Source organism: Lipotes vexillifer, unplaced genomic scaffold (assembly GCF_000442215.2).
Source record: "Lipotes vexillifer unplaced genomic scaffold, Lipotes_vexillifer_v1.1 scaffold317, whole genome shotgun sequence".
In the NCBI taxonomy this organism is placed as follows: domain Eukaryota; kingdom Metazoa; phylum Chordata; class Mammalia; order Artiodactyla; family Lipotidae; genus Lipotes; species Lipotes vexillifer.
In genome coordinates this window covers 1,285,735-1,312,815 of record NW_006782029.1, presented here as the reverse complement: position 1 = coordinate 1,312,815, position 27,081 = coordinate 1,285,735, and the positions used below count along the sequence as shown (strand labels likewise).

The 27,081-nt window shown below is 41.0% G+C and overlaps 1 protein-coding gene across 1 annotated transcript in view; it reads left to right on the top strand.

The window, feature by feature from the left end:
• The window catches only part of MTAP (methylthioadenosine phosphorylase), a 37,156-nt gene extending 17,480 nt beyond the window's left edge, over nt 1-19,676 (top strand). The window contains exons 5-8 of the mRNA XM_007454938.1: nt 9,014-9,116; nt 13,378-13,617; nt 17,302-17,424; nt 19,578-19,676. Coding sequence (XP_007455000.1) covers nt 9,014-9,116; nt 13,378-13,617; nt 17,302-17,424; nt 19,578-19,616 — 505 coding nt within the window. The 3' untranslated portion in view covers nt 19,617-19,676. The remainder of the gene's footprint in view (nt 1-9,013; nt 9,117-13,377; nt 13,618-17,301; nt 17,425-19,577) is intronic.
• The last annotated feature ends 7,405 nt before the right edge of the window (nt 19,677-27,081 follow it).

Sequence of the window (27,081 nt, the reverse complement as noted above, 5' to 3'; positions counted from 1 at the left end):
GGCCTCCTGATATACTGGGTTTATTTTTTTTGTTTTGTTTTGTTTTGTTTTGCTGTACACAGGCCTCTCACTGTTGTGGCCTCTCCCATTGTGGAGCACAGGCTCCAGACACGCAGGCTCAGCGGCCATGGCTCACAGGCCTAGCCGCTCCGCGGCATGTGGGATCTTCCCGGACCGGGGCACGAACCCACATCCCCTGCATCAGCAGGCGGACTCTCAACCACTGCACAACCAGGGAAGCCCACTGGGTTTGAGTAATCCCTTTCTTCTACTTGGTGGAGGTCCCCACCATCAGAGCCATAAGTCATTTGGCAATTCATGATAAAACATGGTTAAGAATGGGGCTTGTTCTGCTTCTTGACCATTATTAAACAGTCCATGTGAACTGGGGAGAGAATGTCTGTCTGACCTTTCATCTGTTTTAGGATTGTGAGGCTATTTCTACTTTAAAAGGATCTTATAAGGGAGACACTCCCAAGATTCATAATTTGGGGTAGTTCTCCTGTGGTACCAACCTCTGCCCGTGCAGGGTACATCTGGCTCTCACAGTGTCTCTGGTGGGGAAGCAAGACTGTCTGAGTGACGGAGAGAAAAGACCTCATAGGGAATCCAAGTTGATTCCCTCCCCATAATCTGGCTTTGCACATGAAACAGAGACAGAAATCTGAAAGCTTAGCTACTCTCAGGGTTCCACTAAGGCTTTTCAAATTGTTTCTCTACTGTGCTTTATACCTGCCTGCATCCTTGTGTCTTCTAATCTCCTGTATCTATTTGCCACTGTCCAGGAAGCAGCTGGGACAGCTTTACTTGCTAAGTGGTTCTGCTGTTACCTCCCTTCCTGCTGGTAGAAGCACCTCCCTCCTTTGAGCCCAGCAGGATCAGTGGTAGGTGTTTTATGAAGCTGGATCCTCCCTGCCTGTGGTTTGGTGAGGGCTCCATATAAGACCAACCAAATTCTGAGACAAGACTTAGAAATTTAGGGGCACAACTGCATTTACTTGGCTTTTGTTTTGTTTTGTTTTTGCTTTTCAGCCTTGCAGGTAAAGACATAACCATCCCTCGCATCCCACCCCACTTTTAAGGCCTGACTTTGATGATACATTATAAAGTGGAGTATAGAAGTGATTTCTAATGAGATTTTTGCTATTATAGAGCAAGCAACACTGTTTCCCCAGATGCTTTTTTCAAAGCATGAGGCATTTTGTTGTCTCTTCCTGTTTTCCTTCTGTTGCACATACCCTCCATTGTCGACCCAGTTGTTGTTAGATACTCCCTAGAAATTCATTTGTCTGTGGGGGGTGGGGACTGATTATATGGCCTCTCTTCCACCCTAGACTAGTAACTTTCCGTGCCATGGAAGCTACACATGGGCAGGAGATTCTAGCAACTTCCACATATGACCTTTCTCCTTTCACCATCAATCCTGATTATCATCATTGAAGGGAATTCAACTCACCTTACTTGTTTGTTTATTTTTAAAGAATTAGTTTTATTTATGTATTTATTTTTGGTTGCGTTGGGTCTTTGTTGCTGTGCACAGGCCTTCTCTAGTTGTGTCGAGCAGGGGCTACTCTCTGTTGCAGCCCGCGGGCTTCTCATTGAGGTGGCTTCTCTTGTTGTGGAGCACAGGCTCTAGGCACGCAGGCTTCAGTAGTTGTGGTGCACGGGCTTAGCTGCTCCACAGCGTGTGCAGAGATCAAACTTGTGTCCCCTGCATTGGCAGGCAGATTCTTAACCACTGTGCCAACACGGAAGTCCCTCACCATATTTATGAAAGGAACAATTAGATATGCAGAGTGTTTGGAAAGATGCCCACATTATATTAAGTTAAAAAAAAAAAAAGATGCATACTAGTAGGGTCACTTAAACTGCTTCTGTCACTACCAGAAATATCTCAAGGTGAAGCTGGGTAACATCTGTAAGGATGAGAATAAGATTCTTTCTTTTTAATAGCGGCCTCTATCAGGAATGTGTAAGGTGTTTTGGGGTTTTTTTGTTTTTTTAACAATGAGAAAAATATGGCCAAAAAATTAAGATTAAAAAAAGGCAGGATGTAATTCCTTATGCCGGGTGTTTTCTGCAAAATGCTGTTAACACACTGCCCTGAGGCCCCTGGTTAGGTTCAATTAAAAGAATGTGGTGGAAGAAGCCCCAGCTTGGAAGTGAGGACATCCAAAATTATATCCTGGCCCTGCCCCCAAATTCCTGTGTCACTTAGTGTCCTCATCTGCTAAATGAGGGTGTTGGATTGATTCCTAAGAGTTCTGATGCCCACCCTCTTAAGAGAATTATTTTCTCGCTAGAATCGGGAGAGGTTGGGGGTTGGGATGAGCGTTGGCTGGTGATGCACACTTACTCATCAGGAAAGTCCCACTGTAACCACAGGGGTAAGGGATGATGTCAGTTTATTTCCCTCTCCCAAAGACATAGCCCTGCCTTGGGCTTCCCCCGGGGTTTAACAGTGCAAAATTCTTACCCACCCTTGGAAGGTAGGCCTAGAGGTTGAGGTGTGTAATGATGTCAGTTTCTCAGTCTTTCAGCCTCTTGGGCACGGGGTTTGTTCTTACCAATAGAAATGGAGGTTTATGATAAAGAATTATACAGGAAGCCTTTGCTTAGCTCTTTCTCCCATTCCTGTCAGCAGCCGTTTTGAATCTTTCTGTTCTCTTACAGCTTCCTGCCCATATCCTTCGCTCTTGGTTGAGAACATTGCCTCTTTACAAGAAAACATGGTATTAGGCACAAACTCGCCATCTTCCTTCACCCTCCCTTTCACCAGTTACTTGCATCCCTGTTCTTTGTCATCTTGCTGCTGTCCTTGAAGTGGGGGCAACCGTTCCCTGTGTGAGGTTAACTCTGTTCTGCAAACTACCTTCTCACCTTATATCCTTACTTTTATTTAAAAAATGCTGTAAGCTCCCAATGTTTGAGTTCCTACCAAGTGCCACAAATCAATTAACCCTATTTACCACATATACGGGTCGTTTCCTCAGTTTAAATTGAGGGAACTTAAGCTCAGAAATATTGGTCATTTGCTAATAAGTGGGACCTATGGGGGTTTGAATTAGGTTCATCTGCAAACCCTATGACCTCAACCACTCCTGACGCATGGACTTCCAGCTCTGGCCTCCACCTTGAGATCCACACTGGCTCCTAGATACAGGACATGGTCCCAAAGACACCTCACACTTTGTAATTCACACTTCATTAATTTTCCCCCTTGGTTGTCTTCTAACCCCACACCTTCCCCCGTCTCGAGCTCCCTCTTCTCCACTGGGTAAGTTGCTAAGTTGGTAATACCATCGCACTGCCATCTACCGGGTGATCGCTGCTGTGGATCTGTCACCCCTACATCCAGTCGGTCTCTAAGTCGTGCCCATGTGTGCCTTGAATCCACCCTATCATCTGTCACCACTGCCCTCATCTGGGTTAGTTCTTAACATTTTTACTTCTCCCAGCTTGACTCCCCTCAAAGCTGGTTGCCATACTACTCCTGGAAAATGTAACAGGAAGGAAGACACAGTCACAGGAGTGCTGGAAACCAAGCTCAAACAACTGCTACCCTCTGGGAGGGCTTGCCCCGGAATCTGTTACTGAGCATCAGCTCGTATGCAGACTTCTGAATAAGCAGCACAGTCTAGAGAAGGGCTGTCCCTGTGTAGAAGACCTCAGCTATTCAGCTCTTCCTGTAATTTGATGTAATTTTTTCCTAGTTCCTTTTGTCACTGATAGTAATGATCTTTGATGTATACTTAAAACTATCTTGTCCCCTTTGTGGTGGTTTCTTCACTGCTTTTGTACTTTACATCCCTGCTCATTTCCCTTTCCCCAGTGAAGTATTAATGTTTATTATCTGGTCATCTCTGGTCTTTTGAACATGAAGTCAAGTTATTTCTGGATAATTATGAAGGGAAAGAAAATATTAAGTTCTTCCCACTTGTGAGACGCTGTCAGGCCCTGGATAATTAACGCACATACCTATTACTGGTAGAGATGGTTAGAATCGTAATAGAAGGCAATCTGACACATTACTAAAGTTTTCAATATGCATGCCTTTCCAACCAGCCTTCCCCTTTTGCAGCTTGCAGTGCTAAGAGTAAATGCACCAAACGATGCATTTTTCACTTAGGAGCACTCATGAGATAGACTGGGTAGACTTTAAGTGATGTGGGTAGAATCATTTCCCCGAAACCAAGCTGCGTATGAGCAGCCCTTGGCCCCCTTTGCCAGTAAATTAACCGCCTCGTGTTCCTGTGTGCTGAGGCTCGTGGACATGTGCTGTGCTCCAGAACCACCTTGGAAGTGTGCGGGTGTGTTTGCTTCTGCTGTGGGAAAAGTGTTTTCCCTCATCTTGTTTGCAACTCAGCATTTCCTCAAAGGAAGACTATTAACAGATGGCTGTCTTTGTGCCAATTCAAGGATCTTGATCCAGAAAGAACCTACTGGTCAGTCTTTCTCTGGGCTTTGTTCCCCCACTGTGTCTGAAAGTGCCCAGTATTCTCTCCCTGATGGCCTTGAATTCATTTCTCTTGCCAGTACACAACATCATTTTGTCTTCTTCACTCTTCCATACGCAGTTTGTTGTTTGTTTTGCTAACTTTTCTCATCACATATCCCCGTTTTGGGGGGTACCCTTGACTTGAGACCCAAGTATGTCTGCTCTGAAGTTGGCAGACGAGAAGTACAGAAGCAGATTTTCTACCAGCAGTAGTTACTCGGGCTGAGCACTTGCTTCATGTGTTCTCATTCAGTCTTCACACTGTATTTACCCTTCATACTTCCCCATTTAAAATATGAGAAGACTGATAAGGTGAACACAGGTCCGAGTGACTCTCTCCTGGAGGCACACAGCCAGCCAGGGAGCAGTAAAGCCAGTCAGTTGGGCAGTCCCTGAAGTCTACTTCCAGTGGATATCCCAGGCTGATGGTGGAGAGGGGGGTGAAATTAGCAGTCCCTTTGCCTCGCTAGGAGGCTTCACCAATTGAAGCAAGAGTTAGGGGCAGAGTTGCATTGCGTTAACTATGTTAAACCATATGAGCACATGTATTAGCTTCCTATTGCTGCTGTAACAAGTTACCACAAACTTAGTGGCTTAAACAACACACATTTATTATCTAATTCTGCAGGTTAGGAGTCTAACATGGGTCTCAGGAGGCTAAAATCAAGGGCTGCATTCCTTTCTGGAGGCTCGGGAGAATCCCTTTCCTTGCTCTTTGCCACCTTCACTCCTTGGCTCCTGGCCCCCTTCCATCTTCAAAGCCAGCAATGGCGGGTCAAGTCCTTTTCATCACTAGTACTGACTCTTCTGCCTTCTTCCACATGTCAGGACTCCTGTGATTATACTGGGCCTACCTGATTAATCCAGGATAATCTTTCTAAGTCCAGCTTGTTAGCAGTCTTAATTCCACCTGCAACCTCTGTCCCCCTCTGCCATGTAAGGTAACATATTCATATGTTCTGGGCATTAGGGTGTGGATATTCAGGGGTGTAGGGGGGCATTATTTTGTTTGCTGCCACATGCCACTTTCACAGCTTGGTAGGACAGAGCCGCCACCCCTAAACTCTCATCCTTGGTCTAGGTTGCTTCTGGAAGGTGTGTGATCCTTCCTGTTCTTCTCATCCACAGCCTAAAACACAGCTTCCCAATGGATCCAGCCAGTCTGACGTTGTCTAAGGCTAATTTTTTTCCTGTGGCCCAGGAAGAGATTCCAGTTCTATCTCTTGATGGGAGGAAGAAGAGATCTCACTAAGGGCCCCCTTTATCAGGGAAAGGTGCTCACCTAGGCACGGCTGCACACCTAGTTTCTGCCCTCAAGAAAAATCTGCAAGTGTCTTCCATTGATGAGCTCCTCCATGTGCTTGCTTCTGCTGCACCTGTGTCCATCAGTAATGTGACTTGGGTAAATACTGTGGGCCGGATGCTGCATCTGTTCCCTCATTGATCTTCAGGGCAATAGTAGTAGCACTTTGCAACAATTACTATTTATCCCCAAACACACATTTGACATATAAATGGAGGAGTTATTGCATCAGCCTATTGGGATGTAGCTACCGGAGGTTTTTTGTGGCCCTGTTTTAAACAAGGGTGTAAGTGGATGTTGCTAATACCTTATGAAGAAAGAACTCCGGGAGGTTAAGTAATTTGCTCAAGGCCACACGAAAAATCAGTAACAGGATTGAAATCCAGGTACAAAACTACATTTTCTATATTTTCTCCATATCCGTCAGAAAACTCTACTTGAGAGTGAACTACTGCTTTGTTTATAGAAGAGCTCTTTTGACTGGAAATTGGAAGTGAACAGGCAGGAACCCCCTTTAACACAGGCTCAATGAGGTAACAGTCCCCACCGTGTGGGACGTCCTTTGCCTCTTGCTGCGTTTCAGAAGCTCTCACTTCTCCTTAAAAACTCTCAGGGGGAGGACAGGAGATCATAAAACCACATATATTTTCATTTTAGAATTTCACTTGGGTGGTGTCCTTCAGTCACTTCACTTGTGATTGCAAACCCCATTGCTCTTGGTCTGAATTTCATTCAGCATAATCATGCCTCATTATTTTATGCAGCATAGGAGTATTTATAGTGATTTAAAATTAGATCATTACTTTTCCTTGAATATGTCACTGTTTGAGTTATGCAGAACACCACAAGTAGGTGGGCAGTCAGTGTGAAGAGATGTTTCTTATCGGCACTTTCCCTCCTGGGATCTTAACAGCATAACCCTGAACCTATTAGAAATACTGGTATTAAAGTCCCCATTTCTTCCTCGGGGCTACCCCTCCTGCAAGGTTAGGTTCTCTGAGGCCCCATTCTCAGCTACAGCTTCTCCTTGGTGCTGACTCCCAATTCAGTCTCTAGCCCAGACCTCAGTTCTGAGCTGCTGTGGGATATCTAGGCATCAGGGCTCACTTAATCCTCATAACACTCTTATAAATGGGTGGATGAACACTACATTTTGTAATTGGGAAATAAAGAATCAAGAAGATATGGTGGTTTGCTATAAGCCTTAGAGGTGGCAGTTAGGGAGCTTTGTTTAAAGAGAAAAATGTAGGGCTTCCCTGGTGGCGCAGTGGTTGAGGGTCCGCCTGCCGATGCAGGAGACACGGGTTTGTGCCCCGGTCTGGGAAGATCCCACATGCCGCGGAGCGGCTAGGCCCATGAGCCACTGAGCCTGCGCGTCTGGCGAAAAAAAAAAAAAAGAAAAAAAGAAAAATGTAAAATGTTCCAGTTGAGAGGGAATTAAAACTGTAGGCAGTTAGTATCATATGTATATAGCATAACATAAGGAATAACTAATACATATTATGTCTTAAGGTAAATGTTCAGAACAGAGAGAGGAGTAATTAGGCAAAGAAGGGATGGAGATAGAGAGGGACAGAGATAGATAAGATGGGGGTGTTACTGCATAGATGTCTATTGGGGTATAGCCACTGAAGGGTTTTGTGGCCCTGTTTTCACACTTAATCATGGTTGTAAGTAGGATTTTTGCTAATACTTGACTCATTGAAGGCTGAAACCAAGCCAAAGCTGGAATATGTGGAACCATTTTATTAGTCAGTTTTACAAAAAAGAGAAAAGCCTCTGTTTATATAGGCTGGAAGAGTCATTTGACCTGTTCTTCAACGCCATCTGAAATTGCTTTGGGGTTAACTTAGCCTTTCCCTTAAGACCCATATACGATAAGGGGTTGAGAAGAGCACAGACTGAGTTTTCATTCCTCCCAATCTCTGAGGCCTAATCTCTGAGCAAGGTGGCTTTGGTGCCAGCTAGTGTCACTGTTTAATATGTGATGGGGAGGAAGTAACAGGTTAACTTTTATAGGTGGACACACCAGCTGTGTAAACTGAACCAGAATATTTCTCCATGCCGTTGCCTACCCTCCCACCCCCGGAAGCAGAAATGAAGTGATTTGCCTTCAGCTGTTGGTTTTCCCTTGCCCTGTCCCTCCCCTGCTCTCCCCTCTCTAGGGAAATGAGGACTTTCTTTTCTGTATTACTCATGAGTTCAAGTTTAGGACAATATAATGGATATAGGAAGTGCTTTATTCTGAAAACTTTGAGAGAGAAGTTGCTGGGTGACTTGCCACTGGCTTAATTTTACCCTCTCTCCTACAGATTCAAAAATGTTTTATCAGAAAGTTAACTTTAGAACTTTCATGAGACTTTAGAACTAATTCTGGCGGGTAGACGCATAAGCTTAAGTAAGGGAGTGAAGAGACAGATGATTCTGAAATGTGGAGCTGGATGAATGGCTGCTTTCTTCAGTGGGTCAAAGGCATGAAAAAATAAGGTTGAGGGCAGGAATTACTCTCAATTTAGTGACAGGGCAATCAAATGCAAAGTTTGGACCGTGTTTGAACATGAAACTAATCAAGCAACGGTTTAAAGAAAGTTTTGGTTTTTTGTTTTTTTTTGAGGACACCAGGGAAATTTGCACATGGTCTATATATTAGGTGATACTGATGAATTAATGTCATTTTTATCAGCTGTGATAATGACATTGCCATGGAAAATACTCCACATATTTTGGTCCTTCTGAAGTAGGGGTGAAGTGACAAAGTCTGGGATTTGCAACAGATAAAGCAGGTTTGACAAAATTTAGGAAACTGTTGAATCTAAGTGATATATATGGGGTTCACTATACAATCCTCTACATCTGAGATGATGGAAAATTTTCATATTGACTTCTTAAGTGTTTTACCTGGCCTCCTGAGCCCACAGTTGAGTTGCATCTACAGTTCAGTGTGGTTATCCTATCACAGCCACTAGACCACAGACACTTTAATTCCTGTTGGGAAGCACGCTGCCACCAACCCAGAGCCAAAAAAGCCAAATACCATCCAGAAGCTCTTTTTCTTGTTGTTTAAAAAAAAAAAAATGTTTCCTTCAGCTTATCCAGAACTATTGATTCTGGAGTGAGGACCAAGATATCGACCGAGATACAACTGATTACCAGCCCCCAGAGGGTGGAAAGGTGGCTTTTTAAAAACTACCCTTTTATATTTTATTTTGTAGGACTACCAGAAGGCTTCAGACCTTCTATGATGGAAATCATTCCTGTGCCAGAGGAGTGTGTCATATTCCAATGGCTGAGCCGTTCTGCCCTAAAACCAGAGAGGTTCGTGATATTTCTGGAAGGTGCACCAGAATAAATCATGAGGGCTTGGGGTGGCATCTAGACGTAGAATTAACTGGCCAAGCATGTGGTCTCTCTTCCCCTCTCTAGCTTGCTGCTTACTCAAGGTTTTATGAAGAGTTGTTTCCCTTTGCTAATAATGTCTCCACTACTCTCAGTCATTTGTAAGATGAATCACTCAAAGTTGCAACCTACTTTTTTTTTTTCTTAAATAAGTTTTGATTTTGCTGTCAGGATACCTTTTAAAATAATTTAGGGTAGCATAGTATGTCCAGAGTATACAATCTGGAACCAGATTTCTTATGATCAGGTCTTTACTCTTCAGCTTAATTGGTGTGTGTCTTTGGACCAAAACCTCGGGTTTGGTTTCCTCGTTTGTAAAATAAGGTGATGATAACATGTACCTCGTAGGACTGTGAGGGATAAAACAGTTATTTACTTATAAAGTGCTTTGAGTGATGCCTGTTAGTTATAAGACATCCAGTGACTGTTAACTGCTTTTATGAATGAATTAAGTTATTAATAATCTGTAAATTGTCAGATTGGCATCATTTGCCTTTGAGCTGAGTTTGGCTGTCCAGCTTCCTCTCCAGGATTATAGTAAGAGCTCAGGACTAAAGGGGCAGCCCTACAAAAGCCAATGGTGATATAAAGTGAGGAATCACAGCCTTAGCTTTCAGAGAATAAAAATGGCTACCACAATTCAAAAGTCCATCCATGGTACTTTTCTTATAACTCAAGATTTGAAAGTCAGGTGCAACCCAGTAGGTCAGAAGTTATTGTCAGAGACAAACTGCCTAGTAAAATCTACTTTATAAAATAACTTAGACAATACAGATACCTAAACATGTTAATCATTCAGGTGATTTTAACACCTGAATGTGGAAAGTAGTGTATGTTCAGCCTTGTATAATCATGGAAAACTAGCTTCCTTACAGTTAAGAGCTAGGGCACCTTAACCTCACTCTGGTCTCAGAAATCTAGAATCCAAAGCCAGGCGTTGGAGAGAGCCATTTCAGATATATCACTGCATGTTGATTCTCTGTGACTTCTGTGAAAGCACCTTTTTTACTTCTTTAAAACAAAAGGGCAGGTTAAGTTTTAAGTGTGAGTTTAGAATACATTTGACCCTTGAACAACATGAGGAGTAGGGGCACTGACCTACCATGCACTTGAAAATCTGAGTATAACTTTACAGTTGGCCCTCCTTATCTGCAGTTCTGCATCTAAGGATTCAGCGAACCACAGATTGTATAGTATTGTAGTATGAGTTTATTGGAAAAAATCCATGTATGAGTGGACTGCACAGTTCAAACCTGTGTTGTTCAAGGATCAACTGTGTATGTTCCTGGTTAGTTATCAGCAGAATATATCAGAACAATGTAAGTCTGAAACACAGATCTGTCCACAGAATAAATTTGCTCTCCAGAAGAAGTTAGATGTGTGCAATAACATTTTTGTCCACTTCAAAATGGGGGCAGCTTGGGAAGAAATAGACTAGGGAGAGAATATGCATGTTAGTAGGAAATCAGAGGTACTGCCCCAGTGATTTGGGCACTAGGAGTAGAGGTGGGTAAGGGAAAAGTGCTAATGATGTATGCAGAGCACATGTAAATGTGGTGGCTGGATGATAGTTTCCAGTAATGCAGTTTGGCCTCCCTTGAGACTGAATTAATTCAGCTATTATTAGTCTAGTCAAGCTAAGGACCCTCACATGAAGACTTTAAAAGAGTGCTGTGGAGGGCAGTTTAAGAAAATGGGAAAATAAGGCCTTCAGAATATTACTTTATTCTTATATACCCTAAAAGAGATTTTAAAATATTGTCCAAAAAATGTAAAGAGTGGGTGGTGTTGCCCCTTCGTAATTATCATTTTAACTTTCAACATCATTGTGTACTTTTGTGTACCGATGACAGATTGTGAAGTGGCAAGCAAGGTACACTATGGTTGTACTATATCTTACCATTTGTGTTGAAATATGTGTATATAAAAGAGATAAATATGAAAATATTTATATGCAAATAGAGTGTTTCTGGAAAGTTGACTGAAGAACTGGTAACAGTTGTTTCCCATGGGGAAACTGGATCGCTAGTACACAGGTAGAAGAAATACTTGTCACAGAATAATATCCTTTTGTACTGTTTACATTTTTGTACCATGTGCAAGTATTACCTATTCCAAAAATAGTACTTCTAGTTGAAAGGTAATCTGAAACACATTCTTCTAAAGTCCTGACACAGTAAAGAGACCTCTCAGCCTGTAGTTTATATTTCTGGCACCTTACAGTGGCGTTATCTGTTCGTGTGGGAGTGCAGAGTACTTGCCCAGGTGGCAAGGGCCCAGGGTCTGTCACTGGCTGGCCCACCCAGGCCAATAAGCCTCTACTTCCTCCTCCCTACCGTGGCACCCACCATCCAGGGTGATGGTGAAGACGTACAAGGCACATTGCCACTGGCCTGCGATAGTTGTGATCTTCCTTCACACATCTCTAGAAGCACTCTGAAGTTTGGCCGAGACATACAGCTCAGTTATTTGGGATTTTTAAAGACATTTAATGAAGACAGGACTGGGCTGGTTATATCTTAATTTTGAAAGTGGGGGGGACAGCAGGGGAAAGAGGGATTTAATAAGCCCTTGTATTTATACCTATACTCCTTAAGGAAAAGTTTTGATTTAGCAGAATCTTATTTTCAGCATGTATAGGATAAATAAACATGATGTAGCATCAGCTAGTCATCTAGGGCTTGTCATGGTTCTAAATTTGGAGTTGCCGAAGCTCTTGTTAAAATTCTTTCTCGTCTTGCCATAGCATAATGTGTTATTTTTAAGGAAATAGGTTAATTTGCTTATGTGGTTCAGCCATGTGCAGGCAAGACTTTGGCCTAGATTGGAGCCTTCTACTGACTTTGAGTCACTCCATTTTATATATGGTACCATAGGAAACTTGACAAATTATTTGGGAAATGTGTAGAAGCTGCCAGTGTTAATAATTAGAAGACCAGTTAAGCATTTAGATTCCTTGCTATATATATTCCTTAGCTCATTTAATATTCACAGTATCGGGGCTTCCCTGGTTGCACAGTGGTTAAGAATCTGCCTGCCAGTGCAGGGGACACAGGTTCGAGCCCTGGTCTGGGAAGATCCCATATGCTGCAGAGCAACTAAGCCCGTGTGCCACAACTACTGAGCCTGCGAGCCACAACTACTGAAGCCCCTGCGCCTAGAGCCCATGCTTCGCAACAAGAGAAGCCACTGCAATGAGAAGCCCACGCACCGTAACAAAGATAAGCCCCTGCTGGCTGCAACTAGAGAAAGCCCACATGCAGCAACGAGGACCCAAAACAGCCAATAAATAAATAAATAAATAAATTCTTTAAAAAAAAAAAAACTTCTCAGTATCTCTGAGTTATATAATATTATTATTCCCATTTTACAGATGAAAAAACTAGGACGTACATAAGGGTAAGTGAATTCTTGGCAGTGCTTTAACAGTTAAGTTTAAAAGACTAATTTTTTTAAATTAAAAAGGAATGTTGATGCACAGGCTAAGAAAATAATGAAATTAGATTAGACATACGTTATTAGACACTAAAAAAAGTGATCAAACTTTTAAATAATGTTTCTAAACTCATATGTGGCCTTGCCTCTAAAGGGATGCCAAGATAAGTTTATCTCTGGATAGAAGAAATCAGCACAGCCCCATTCTGTTTTTTACTGTATGTCTTTAGAGAGGCAACAGGCAAAAGAGATTATGAAATCACTTTCTACCCCCAAAAAGCTTTCACAAAAGCCCTCAGGTTTTGTATAAAAGAGCAGTGAGAATGAGTTTCTCAGGAGCTTGAAAACAGTTCACTCTGCACATCTCTGAGATGTGAATGAGGAAGGCACCCTAGTGTAGCCTTAGAGGTTAAGAGCTCAGGCTCAAGCCCCCATTCACAATCCATGATAGTCTCTTAAAGTTGTTAAGAAGTGAGATTAAAGCATGTAAACAAATGCCTGGTGTGTAGAGAAACCTCACTGTTTGCTCTTGTAGCTGTGAGCTAGGGGCTGGGGCAGGACAGAGCACTGTGTAAGGGTAAGGGTCTAGGAAACACCCTTCTGTGATCTCCTAGGTTCTCTTTGAGGGCCTACAGGTACTAGGTATTTATAGTAACAATCTTTTAAAGAATCAGAGGAAAAATAAATTAAGCTGAACTTCTATTTTTATGTTTGTATGTTTTGAGTTTGGTTCTTTGCATTCTAGGTCCTCATAGAGACTGCTAAGAAGCTAGGACTCCGGTGCCACTCAAAAGGGACAATGATCACAATTGAGGGACCTCGTTTTAGCTCCCGGGCAGAAAGCGTCATGTTCCAAACCTGGGGGGCGGATGTTATCAACATGACCACAGTTCCAGAGGTGATTCTTGCTAAGGAGGCTGGAATTTGCTATGCAAGTATCGCCATGGCAACAGATTATGATTGCTGGAAGGAGCATGAGGAAGTGGTAAGTGAAATTCTCTTTGGAACTTGTATGGCCTGGGTTTCCACGTGCCAGTAAGAGAGTGTCTTAACTCTTTGTTTATATTACATTAGTTCCAGAAAGTGCCATTCTACCAGGTTTTAAAGTCAGCTTTTTATACACTGTCATTAGGTATTAACAGATTTTTTCTGTAGTTCCCACTGGAAGAACAGAAATCTTCAGAGAGAATAAAAAGACACTTTTATCCAAGGATCAGCAGGGGAACAGTACATTGTAAACATGTAGGTGTGTTGGGAATTATATTGAGACTTGGCCCTTACTTTAAGGATAAAGACTTGGTTATAAGTTCTGTATGCTGTGCTACTGTTTATTATGTAGGGTGAAAACCCTACTATTACGTACCACTTCCTGGTAAGAGGACTCTGTATTCATGTCTGTCTGTATTCATGTCTGTCTCACCTACCTTGGCTGGGTACTGTGCTTGGTATAATAATATGATGGCAGACAGACAAGTCTATAAGGAGCCAACATTCTGGGTTTTGTGGGGCTGGGTAGAGGCCAAGCAAACCAATGTGAGAAGGCTCAGGGTTATAAGGAAATAGTGTGGTAAGGTACAGAAGTACATATCAAATTGGCCCAACCAAATACTTGAAATCCAGGAAGGCTCCCTGGTTTAAGTGTGATGGGAAAGATGGCTGTGCCTGAGTTGAGTGGAGAGGAGAGGAGGGAGAAGGGGAGGCAGGGCCACGTAGGCTGTGTAAGGATTTCAGATGGGAGGTCAGTGAGGGTTTTTGGCAGGAAAGACAGCAAGATCCAGCTGGTATTTGAGGACACTGGGCCACTGAGGTCAGGCTTCCAAAACAAATATTTTCTTTGTGGAAAACTTTGAACATCTACAAAAGTAGAGTCTAGTATAATGAACCCCCAGTTACCATCACTGAGCTTTCCAGTTATCAGCCATGTCAAATCTTGTTTTATTTATATGCCCCTACCCACTTTTCTCTCCCCTACCCTAATTATTTTGAAGTAAATTTTTCTAAAAGGCCTCTCTTTTAAAATAATTTTTTAAAACCACACCATTGTTGTATGAAAAAATATTGAAATTAATTCCTTAATATAATCAAATGTCCAGATTTGTCACATTTCCCCTCGTTTTATAATTTTTAACAGTTCAAATCAGGATCCCTTGTAATCCACACATTGTATTTGAACGATATGCCTCTTAAATCTTTTACTGTAATATTCTCCTCCCTTTTCATTCCTTGCATTTTACTTGAAAAAAAACAGATCATTTGTCTTGTCATTCATCTCATTTTCAAAAGAGAAAGTGATAAAACTACAGCCAAGAAATTTTTAAGGAAGAAGTGCTGGGGTGGCGGTTCTGAACACACTTAGGGAAGGTGACATCTTCCCCAAAGGGACCTTACCACCATCTCAGGCTGCTTGTTTCACCATCCAATTTCATGTAAAATGGAGTAAGATATTCTAGCTGCCTGTCCATCCATGGGTATGGATTTTGGGTCATAGATGAACACCGATTCTTGGCATGAATGTCTTATCCTGACTCCGCAGTGTAATAAACTGTTGCTGACAACTAGGATGTTTGTTATGTAAGAGATTTGCAAATCCTGACCCAACAAAGTCTCTGACTTGGCAGCTTTGGTCACCTAAGGGACAGCTCAGCCTCATGATGTTGAGAAGCTGCTTCCAATTAATAGGAGACTCCAGCCTCTGCCACTCCGCAGGAGCAGATTGCTTCCTGCCTGTGGCTTTCTGCTCGGTCTAGTAACATTTGTCTCCCATGCAGAGCGAATGGTACTTTCGTTTAGTAGCCCACATGAGGTTTGGAAAACAGTCAGTTGGAGCTACTTCAGTTAAAAGCAAAAAAAAAAAAACAACAAACCTAAGCTCTTTGTAAGTGGTAAGGCACGAAAGCAAATAATATTAAATGCCACCAGGAAAACATAGACAAAGATGGCATCATCTCAGTCAGCTATGTGTGTCATTGTGCTTTAAACCAGATGTGTAGCCTGGCATGGCAAAAAGGTTTTAGAGTTGCCTAAACCCTTCTTCAAATTCCTGTTGTTCTTTTTACTTGTAATACTGGTTGAATTATTTAACCTGTTCGCATGGGTGGGGGTTGTGTAGTTATATTTCTGACCTTGCAGATTATTAGGAGATTAGATTATTAGGAGAATTAAACCATATGATAAATGTAGAGCATCTAGTATAGTGCTGGCTCCTGAGAGGGTGGTCATCAGATGGTAGGTGTGATGGAATGGGGGAGGGGGATAGTTTCTGAAGAAAACTTCTCTGAGATTTAAGCTGGATGTTGAACAGAAGGTTAGAATTTATTGTGAGGAAGTTAGTAGAAGGGACATTTTGGGTGAAGAACAACAGCAGAAACAAAGAGAAAAAGGAGATCAGAATCTATATTAGTCACAAAGTGTGAGGAAAAGAGTAAAATACAAGGTAAATCTCTTGGATGCTTCATGACCCTGCGTTTGAAGATTCATAGCTGGCCAGGCACCCAGCTAGCTGGTCACCACCTTGTGCTGTGATCCCCTCGCACAGTGATGGGACTCCCCTCTGCTACAGAGCTCATCATTTTGTTCTAAACACATCTCAGTGTTGTGGGAGGGGTCTGGACTTGATACTTCAGGAAACAGAAAGGTGTAATCACTGTGCCCTGCCCCTGAATCTTGGGTTTCTTCTAAGCATAGTGGAACATGACAAGTACTCCTTCTGATCATCTGTTTAACTTTTTTCAGCTTCCTTATGAAACAACTTTACTCATACACAGAAACAGACAATGGTAATGAACGTCCAAGAATCCAACATCCAGCTTCAATCATAAACATAACAACTTAAGGCCAATCATATTTCATCTATACTCTGATCCATAATTTTATCCATAAACATTTTAGGAAACATTTAACATAACCACATTACTGTTATCGCATTCCAACAATAATTGCTTAATACATCCAGGCAAATTTCAATTTTCTAGTTATCTCAAATAGCATAAGTGATTTTTTTCTTCCAGGTATTTTTAAAAGAAACCAGGTCATTTGTCCTGTAGAGTTTCCCACTGTCCGAATTGGTGAAATCATCTCCTTAGGGTGGTTTATCCAATTTCTCAGTGCTCTGTTATTTTCTGTAAATTTGCAGTAGGATCTAGAGATTTGATCATATTCGGTCATCATAATCCACACGGAAGCTCATTAAAGTGGACTTTTTCTTTGTTTGGTTTGGGTTTTTTGGTTCTGTGATGTTAACAGCCCATCCATTAATTCACTGGGACTGTAAAATGGTTGATGCTTTGATTCCATCGTTTTTCTTTATTAGCTGGAAGACTTCTCTAAAGAGAAATGTGCTTATCTTCTGATTTATCCAGTATAGCAACAGTTTTTAAAACTGGAATCCATTCTATGGACATGAGAAGAGCCACAATCTTTTTAGGCCATGCTAACACATTATATATCTGAGAAACTTTCTTGGATGCCATACTGAAAACCAGTAGTGCTTTTCAGAGATGTCATTGGGTTTCTCCAAGAGCTCTCCCTGATACATGCAGAGCTTGCGCTCAGGGGGTTGAAACTGGGGTAAACTGACTTTAACAGATCAGGTAGGAACTCAAGAAAATGTTCTGTGAAAAGCAGTGGAATTTTAAATTGCTGTTAACATCCCGTGTTGTTGTTTCTCTAGGTTTCTGTGGACCGGGTCTTAAAGACCCTGAAAGAAAATGCCAATAAAGCCAAAAGTTTACTTCTCACTACCATACCTCAGATAGGATCCATGGAATGGTCAGAAACCCTCCATAACATTAGGGTAAGTATCCTCAGCCATCTGTAAGCAGACACTTCCCATAGACCCTCAGCTGCCTTTTTCTCTAATTTGCATTTCACCCTTGGTCCATCTTCTTATGTATTTTATACTAGACTAGATGTTTTCTACAAGTTTTCATGCCATTTACTACTACTAACCATAAATGGAATAGATACACATTTTGGCTGGTAATGCAAGAGCACTGGAAGTTAAGGTGGGGAGAGTTTTATTATCTAGTCTACCAGGTTCTTAACATTGTCCTGCTTTGTAGTATATCCCTAAGTTTTACTTCAGAAGATCGGTAATGTTTGCTCTGTACATGGATTACACTGCAGACAAGGCTGTTTTCTCTTTGGCAGATCCACGCAAAGTGTTGGCAGCCTTTAAAGCCAAAACACTGACAACAGCAATACTGAAATGGTGCCAGGGAATGTCTACTTACAGTTAATGCTGCATCAAACTAAGATAGTAATTAATGATAAACAAGTGATGGGTTGGAGATCGGTAGCTCTTCAATTCTAGTATTAATTCCCAGAATATAATTTGAACCGACTGCTGAGCTCAGAGATGTGTGGTTTTTATTTGGACATCTTGAGACTCTCTTGATTAACCACCTTGGATAAGAAGTTGCCTGAAATTGATCAGATGTTACATTCACCTAGTAGCCAGTAGTATATTCTAAGGTCTCCTAGAACACATCTGTACTCTTAGGTCTTAAGAAAAGTAGTTGAGAGAGGATTCGAAAAGTTGATAAAAGCCCTCTCTACCTGAATTACCACCGAGGAGCCCTGGAATGAGAGCCACTGTTTTAGTGTGACAAGGACACTATGTGGTAGTAAATGATTGCCAATTGCTGGGCATGGAGGTGCCATGATTTGTAGTGTTTGCTGATTGCTGTGGTATAAATGCTCTTGCACGGCCGACTTCAAGCTACTAACATGAAGCCACTGGTAAGGTGGGAAGTGATGTACATATTCAGGTTTTTACAATCTGGTACAAGCAGGCTCCAGCACACCACTGTAATAATATGCCTCTCAGCCTTGAGGACTGGCAAAGTCAGGAATATTGGCATTTGTAATCTATCTTCCCTACTAGACTTTAAATCCATAAGGAGCAGGAAACACATCCATTGGTTTCAGCCTATATACCCAGGAGATAAATGTTCTTTAATGAGTAAATGTTAGGCCCTTCCCCCCATGAAGTATTTCATCATAATTGAAATACAGGCAGCCCTTATTATAAGGATAAAGAAAAGGGGAACAGAAAACAGATTCTAAGAATTGGAGAATGTCACTTTAAACTAGAAACAGTTACATTTAGCTAAACATAATGAGTATAATGTGATAGAACAGCATGACTTTGGCTTGTCTAAATAAACACACTGTTGATTGGCAGGAAATGTGACTCATACTTTTGCTGCTGCTGAGGGTATAACCTGCAAGATGGGATGGTGTGTTTGGGGTTGTTTTGTTTGTTTTAGGTTTCTGACCCCATTTTGACCATAGTCCCTTGAACTTAAAGATAATTTGTCAAGCAATAAATTTATTATTTCAGCTGCATTTTTAAGATGTATGGATAGTAGAAATTGGTGTTCTTTCTGTGAAGCTTCTGAAAGTGTGTGTAAAATTGTGTGTTTCTGTATGTATGCATTTTTTAAGAGGGTCAGTATGTGTAGAAAAGAGAAAATGAATAATTGCTGCTCTAGACAAAATTGAGAATCATGGCCTCTATTCTATAGCATTAAGGAACACCATATTAATAATCCCTTATTCCAGGGCAGTATTTTCAGCTGTCTCAGCACTGAAGTGTGTATCATTAATTCACTACACTTAGTGAGCACCCACTGTATGTCAAGATATGTAAGACACTGTAATGAAGAAGCTCCTATTCTATTTGGCGATACTAACGTGGAAATTTCAATGACGTTTTTCAGTGGAGTAAGGCAAATGATGGAGGTTACATAAACAACAATCCAGGCTAGAGGTTGGTGTATAAAATATGTCCTAGTGGATGTGAAGGCGGATGGAGATAAGTGAGAATCAGAACAGTCCTCTGAGATAAACATTCTGAACCTCACCTTATATGAAAGAAGAATGAAGAACTAAAAGTTAGGAGTTATGTTCAGAGTCCCATAATTTGTGCCTGCTTTCTTTCAGAAAATGGCCCAGTTTTCTGTTATGTTACCAAGACATTAAAATAGCGTGGCTGCCCAGAAGACAAGGTAACCTTCTAATTCCAATCATTTGGGGAATTCCTGCTTGAGAAAACACAGAAGAGATATGCAGCTTCTGTGCATTTGCCCCCTAAGGAAGAACAAGTGATAAGATAAGACATTGCTCACATCAGAGATGCCTTCTAAGAGACTTGGACTGCTTCAAATAACAGATGGAAAGCAAATAACCAGAAAACATGTGGGGAAATATTTACGCATTAGAAAAAAGAAGACACCTTTCACCATTCCCCCAAATTTGTAACAGTAAAGGTAAGCAGTAACATTCCTGTGTTGCCAAGGAATGTGAAGAAATAGCTCTTAGACTATTTATTGATGTGACTGTGAATTGGTATAATCTTTTTGGAGGGCATTTTGGTAAAATGTATCACAAGGCTTAAAAAATACCCTTTGTGCTGGTTACTTTACTCCTAGGAATTTATCTTTAAGAAATTATCAGAGATACATACAAATAATTATGTATAAAGAAGGATGTAGAACATAGTTTTAATAGCAAACATTCAAAACAATCTCAGTATCCAACAACTGGAGGTAATCATGGTTAAGCTCTAGATTGTGAAGCAGCCAACTGAACATCATGGTTTCACATATTTAACGTACTAAGGATATTGTTGCTGTATAATATGAAATGGGGATATGTAAGCATTTTACAGTACTAATTTTGTTTTAAATATGTACAAAGAATAGAAAGATACATACTCTTTTGTTATTATATTTGGGGGGAGGGATACTGGATAAATTTTTAATTTTCTTTATATTTTTCCATATCTTCACATTTTTCTACAATGAATATAATCAAATAGTGAAGTTTTAAAAATAAAAATGGGGGCTTCCCTGGTGGCACAGTGGTTGAGAGTCTGCCTGCCAATGCAGGGGACACGGGTTCGTGCCCTGGTCCGGGAAGATCCCACATGCTGTGGAGCGGCTGGGCCTGTGAGCCATGGCCGCTGAGCCTGCGCGTCTGGAGCCTGTGCTCCGCAATGGGAGAGGCCACAACAGTGAGAGGCCCGCGTACCACAAAATAAATAAATAAATAAATAAAATAAAAACTAAAAAAAATAAAATAAAAATGGGCTTAGAAAGATCCAGTTCTTGAAAACACACTGTTTCTGGTAATGTGGCAAAAGTTAAAATGGCAATACTAAGAGGAGTTCTGTTTGAGTTCAATCTTTATTTTTGTTAAAAAAGATAATTAATGACTGTATAGTCAGAACAATACTTGGGTTTGCAACAATGTGAGAAAAGCTGGGTGTTTAATATGGAGCTAATCTTAAATTATTTAAGAGACTGTATACACACATTATAGTGTGTCTGATATTCTTTAAATTGACATTTGATTTTTTGTTTCTACTCCTTTTTATGATTTGATGATTATTTCCCATGAGTTGGTGATTTTTGTTTTTTAATAAATGGAAGCTTCTTATTGTTTTTTATTGTCAATTTTTTAGGAATGTGGTTTGTTTTCTTATCACAGGGAGATCATACTTCCCTGAAAATTACTCCTTCTCACTGTGGTCTGTTACTGGGTCCTTTAGTGATGTATCTCGTCTGTTTAAAGAGATTGTAGAATGAATGTGTTTGTTTGTGTCTAAGAAACTGTCTTCAAGATAATAAGCTGCTAATTGTAAACAATAAACTAGTTACCCACCCTTCAGCATTAATACTAAGCTGTCTGGGTTACATGTGAGTATGGCTCTTGGATTCTCAGATGCAGTGGTTTCAACTCTGCATATGAGGGAGCCACAGAGGACCTGATGGGTCTGAACCTAAGGTTCTCTGGCTCTATACCCCATGATTATTTTCACTACCCTGTAATATATGCTATGCCTTACTTTCCTTCATTTTGGGTAGGTGTCTGAGGATGTCAAGGCCAAAACGTGGGCATTTTTTCTTCTTGCCTTCCCAAAGTACAGTGCTTCCCAAGTTAAATTAGTTCTTTTCTCGATCCAGTAGCCTTTTCTTGCAGCCTCATTTTTAGACTTCTCAAATGGAGTACATGGTACTCATTCACTCCTTAAACAAAGCCAATAATATAACTTTCCTCCTACCTCATTCTTGAGGACTTTGCTGACCATTTCTTCCCAGAACACTTCCACTTCTATGGTACTTCACTCCTTTTCTTAGCTACAAAAGTAAGTGAACACTGTGATCAGTTTTGAGCATTTCGAAGTTTCCCCAATGGATTATGGGCATAATGGAAAAGTTCTAGCTTAGTGACTTAGCCCCTTGGAAGAGTGCTGAGTTACTAATTAGTATATCCGCATCTACTTAGAAATGTGTATTGGCATTGTGAGCTGCTTATTTTTGTTCTGCATTGTTATTCATGATTTTGACAATTAGATAACCAGAATAGTTCATATTCAGTGTTAACCAAAAAGAGTGGAGAAGGCTGGAACAGCAGGCTTACATTTGAGACCTGAAAATACTTTGCAAATTAGCCTCAGTGCATCCTGGAGTTGTTCATAATAGGCCAAAGCTTAAGAACGGCTAAAATTCTCAGTGGTGTGGGGCGGGGGCCGGGGGGCCGTCTAAATAAGGTGCATTAATTCAAATAAATAATGTCTTTATGTGCCAGTATAAAACAATGTCGGTGATAAAAGTGGAAACCAGAGAAATATGTAAAGTAAAATAATGCAGTTTTTGTGGGTGTGTGGATAGCATATTTATGCTTTATGTCCACAGAGTTTCTGGAAAGAAGCTGAGTGATAACCTCTGAGGTACAAGCCAAGAGACATACTGTCTACCTTGTACCTTTCTGTACTCTTTGGACTTTTTCCCATAGGCATCTCGTCTACTCTTGGTTTATTCATTTTGAGGCATGGAGAATAGGGGAGGCCTTGCTCTATAGCAATTTATATAAAATAACCTCTTTAACCTGACATTGAATTCTGTGAGGTCATGTCCGGGACAGTGTGTCTACTTCTGGGCACAACACTTTCAGGGGAACTCTGACCACCTGAAAAGCACCGAAAGAAGCGTATGGGAACTGGGAAGACCATGCCACGTACATAATGGTTAAAGGGACTGAATATGTCTAACTATTTAAGAGAAAATCTTATGTGAGCATTTCAAATATTTAAAGGGCTGTTCAGTTCTGGACTAAACCTCTCTCACTACTGATAAGCCTCCATAAAAGTAGGAAACATCTTTTTTTACTTATTATGGGATCCTTTGTTCCTTGTACTTAGCACAAGATCAGTGAATATCTGTGTAAGTGAAAATCTGATCCTATTTTTCCTACATAAAACCTCCATCAGCTCTTCATACACCTCCTCCTCCATCTTCACTTTCAGCAAGTGACTTCAGTTCCCTCTTCACTGACAAAACTGAAGCATTAGCAGACAACTTCCAGGCATACCCCCATTACCCTCCCCCAAGCTCTTTTCCCCTCTGTTGTCTTTTCTGAAAATACACATATTAGCAGCACCTGGAGGGCTTCTTAAGGCAGACTGCATGATCCCACCCTAGAGTTTCTTTTTTAGAAGTCATCAGTCTGGGACATAGTAATCTGGGGTTTGTAGCCATCTTGAAATTGTGCACACATTTCAGTACTGGTGTCTCAGTCCCCCTTTCTGTGTTTTGCATCTTCCAGCCTCTGCTGAGCTTGTTGATTGCTGCTCCCAACATAACCCATTCCACTGGTGGACAGGGGATGGTTAGAAAGAATTCTTTTTCTTAAATTTTGAATTGAAGTTAATCTACCTGTAACTTTCATTTGTCCCTCTCTGGAACTACTAGGGAGCCATCTAATCTCTTCCACACAACACAATTCTAATATTGGATGACAGCCTGTCCTTCCAAGAGACGTTTTGCCTGAACATCTTTAGTTCTTTTTCTTTTCCAGTGTTATTGAGATATAATTGACATTCAATATTGTAAGTTTAAGATAGCATAATGACATGTATATATTGCAAACTGATTAGTTAACATCCATCACCTCATACAGTTACAGAAAAAAAATGTTTTTCCTTGTGATGGGAACTTTTAGGATCTCCTCCCTTAGCATCTTTCAAATATACCATAAAGCATTATTAACTATAGTCATCATGTTGTACATTACATCCCTGGTACTAACTTATAACTGGAAGCTCGTACATTTAACCACCTCCACCTAATTCCCCTACCCTCCACCTCTGGAGGGGCCTCTGGCAACCACAAATCTGATATCTGTTTCTATGAGTTTATTGTTCTGTTTTATTTTAGATTCCACATATAAATGAGATGAATAGTATTTGTCTTTCTCTATCTGACTTATTTCACTTACCATAATGCCCTCAAGGTCCATCAGTGTTGTTACAAACGGCAGGCTTTCCTTCTCTTTATGGCTGTACCATAGTCCACTGTTTATATACATACCACATTTTCTTTATTCATCCATCAGTGGGTACATAGTTTGTCTCCATGTCTTGGCTGTTATGAATAATACTGCAATGAACATGGGGGTGCAGATATCTCTTCAACATAGTGATTTTGTTTAATGTTTTTGAGAACCTCCATACTGTTTTTCATAGCAGCTATACCAATTTACATTCCCACCGACCTTGCACAAAGGTTCTCTTCTCTCCACATCCTTGCCAGCATTTCTTATCTCTTTTTTTTCCTGACAGCCATTCTGACAAGCCTGATGTGTTATCTCATTGTGGCTTTGCACTGCCCTAATGTTGAGGACCTTTTCATGTACCTTTTGATCATCTGAATATCTTGGGGAAATGTCTATTCAGGTCTGTTGCCAATTTTTCAGTTAGATGATTATTATTTGCTATTCAGTTGTACGGGTTTTTATATATTTTGAATGTTAACCCCTTATCAGATACATGATTTGCAAATATTTTCTGCCATTCTGTAAGCTACCGTTTCATTTTGTTGATCGTCTCTTTTGACTTTCAGAAGCTTTTAACTTGGATGTGGTCCCACTTGTTTATTGTTCATTTTGCTGCTTGTGCTTTAACTGTCATATCCAAAAAATCATTGCCAAGACCCATGTCAACAAATGTCTTTCCTGTGTTTTCTTCTAGGAGGTTTATGGTTTCAGGTCTTACATTTAGGTCTTTAATTCATTTTCAATTTAATTTTTGAGTGGTGTAGGTATAAAATGGGGCTTCATAGTTTCTGATTCAAGAGGTCTGGGATAGGGCCTCATAATTTACATTTCTAATAAGTTCCAGGTGACCACACTTTGAAAACTGCTATCATAGATGTTTTTCCCTGCTCATCCACTTACTAGATCTTGTATCTCTCACCTAGTCAAAGACATCACTCTGGCACTTGCCCCTTTCTCTGTAATCAAACTGTCCCTCATTACTGGATCACTGCATCTCAATGCACAAATATGCTGTTATTTCTGCTATTAAAAAAATACTTCTTGACCACAATTCTCTCTACTGTTTGTCTTAATGCTTTGACTTTCATTGAAATATAACCTCTTGAAGAGCTATTTTCACTGCCTCCAATTCATCTTCATTCTTTTTTAAAAAAATAAATTTATTTATTATTTATTTTTGGCTGCATTATGTCTTCGTTGCTGCACACAGGCTTTCTCTAGTTGTGGCGAGCAGGAGCTAGTCTTCGTTGTGGTGCATGGGCTTCTCTTGTTCCAGAGCATGGGCTCTAGGTGCACAGGCTTAGTTGATCTGCAGCATGTGGGATCTTCCCAGACCAGGGATCGAACCCATGTCCCCTGCATTGGCAGGTGGATTCTTAACCACTTTGCCATCAGAGAAGTCCCATCTTCATTGTTTCTTCAGCCCACTCCAAATCAAATTTTGCCAGCATCTCACTTCCAATACCACAAAAATTATACTCAAGGTCACTTGTATTAAAGCTATTGGTCAATTCTCAGACTTCACCCTTCTCCTATCAGCAGCATTTGATACATTTTATCCCTTCCTGCTCTTTAATAAACTTTCTTCATGTAGCTTCCAAAGACACCACACTCGATTTTTCTTCTACCTCAACAGCTGCTATTCAGTCTTCTTTGCTGGTTCCTCCTCTTAGTCTTTGGATTTTGTATCTTCACTCATTCCTTGGTGACCATTTCTCATCTTCCCCCCAAATCTGCTCACCCAGCACAGTTGTTGGCAATTTCATTCATCCAGTTCCTCAGACCAAAAACATGGAGTCATCCTGGCCTCTTCAAAACCCACATTCACACCAGGAAAACTTTATTCACTCTACCATCAAAACATATCCAGAAACTGACTATTTCTCATGATATCTACTGCTTCTACCCTGCTCTGAGCTGCTCTCATCTCTCACCTGAATACTGAAATAACCTTCTAACTGGTCTTCCAGCTTCTACCCTTTTCCATGGGAGCAGCACCTGTCCTTTCTCTCTCTGACTTCCTCTCTTACTAACACCCTCTAACTCACTCTGCTCCATACCACCAACCTTGCTTTTCCTACAACACACCAGGCCTTCTCCTCGAGTACTTGCTTGGTGTCCCTTCTTCCTGGAAAACTCTTGCCCCAGATAACCACGTGGCTCACACTAGCACCTTCTTCAAATCACTGTTCAAAGTATGCCTCAGTGGGTCAACCCCAACCATCCTACTTTAACGGAAAGCAAGAATCCTCACTCTACAACCCCAGCACTCCTGAGGACAATTACCTGGCTCAACTTTTTTTTTTTCCCCATAGCTCTTAACATTCCCAACATACTCTAGTATGTTATTTGTGTTTGCTTCTTCGTTGACTCTCCTGCTTTCTCTAAAATGTAAACTCTGCAGGAATTTTGTCATTCACTGATACACATCCCAAATGGCCGGAACAGTGTCTGGCACTTAGTAGCCTTTCAGCCAATACTTTTGAATGTACGGTTTCCCCTTCCTTATCACAAGTGCTGCATGTTCTAACATGTTATGGCTTACTCCAGCCTCTTCTCTCATTTCCCATATCTCATGGCAGTCTAGATCAGAGCTATCCTATAGAAATATAATGTGCACCAATATATAATTGCAAATCGTCTAGGAGTCACATTTAAAAAGTAAAAGGAGATAACTGAGAGCTGTTCGGCAGCAGCTGCTGCCTCCTGCCTTCCTTTGCCACCTCCACCCCACAGCATAGCAGAAGAGACAGACCCTGGCACTGTAAGTGTGGACAGCCAGCCATCAGCCCCAGCAGCTAGTTCACTGCCTCCAGCCCAACGATTCTGAAAACCATTCCTCACTGGAAAGAAAAATCCCTTTTGAGAGGAGACAAGAAGGTGGAGTAGAAGAAAGTGAGCTCACCTCTTCTTATGGAAACACCAAAATCACAACTAACTGCTGAACAACCACTGACAAAAGAAATGCTGAACAACCACTGACAAAAAAAAATCCAAAGATAAAGAAGAAGTCACAACAAGATGGTAGACAGGGTGCAACTGCGATAAAATCAAATCCCTACACATTGGGTGTGTGACCCACAAACTGGAAAATAACTATACCACAGAA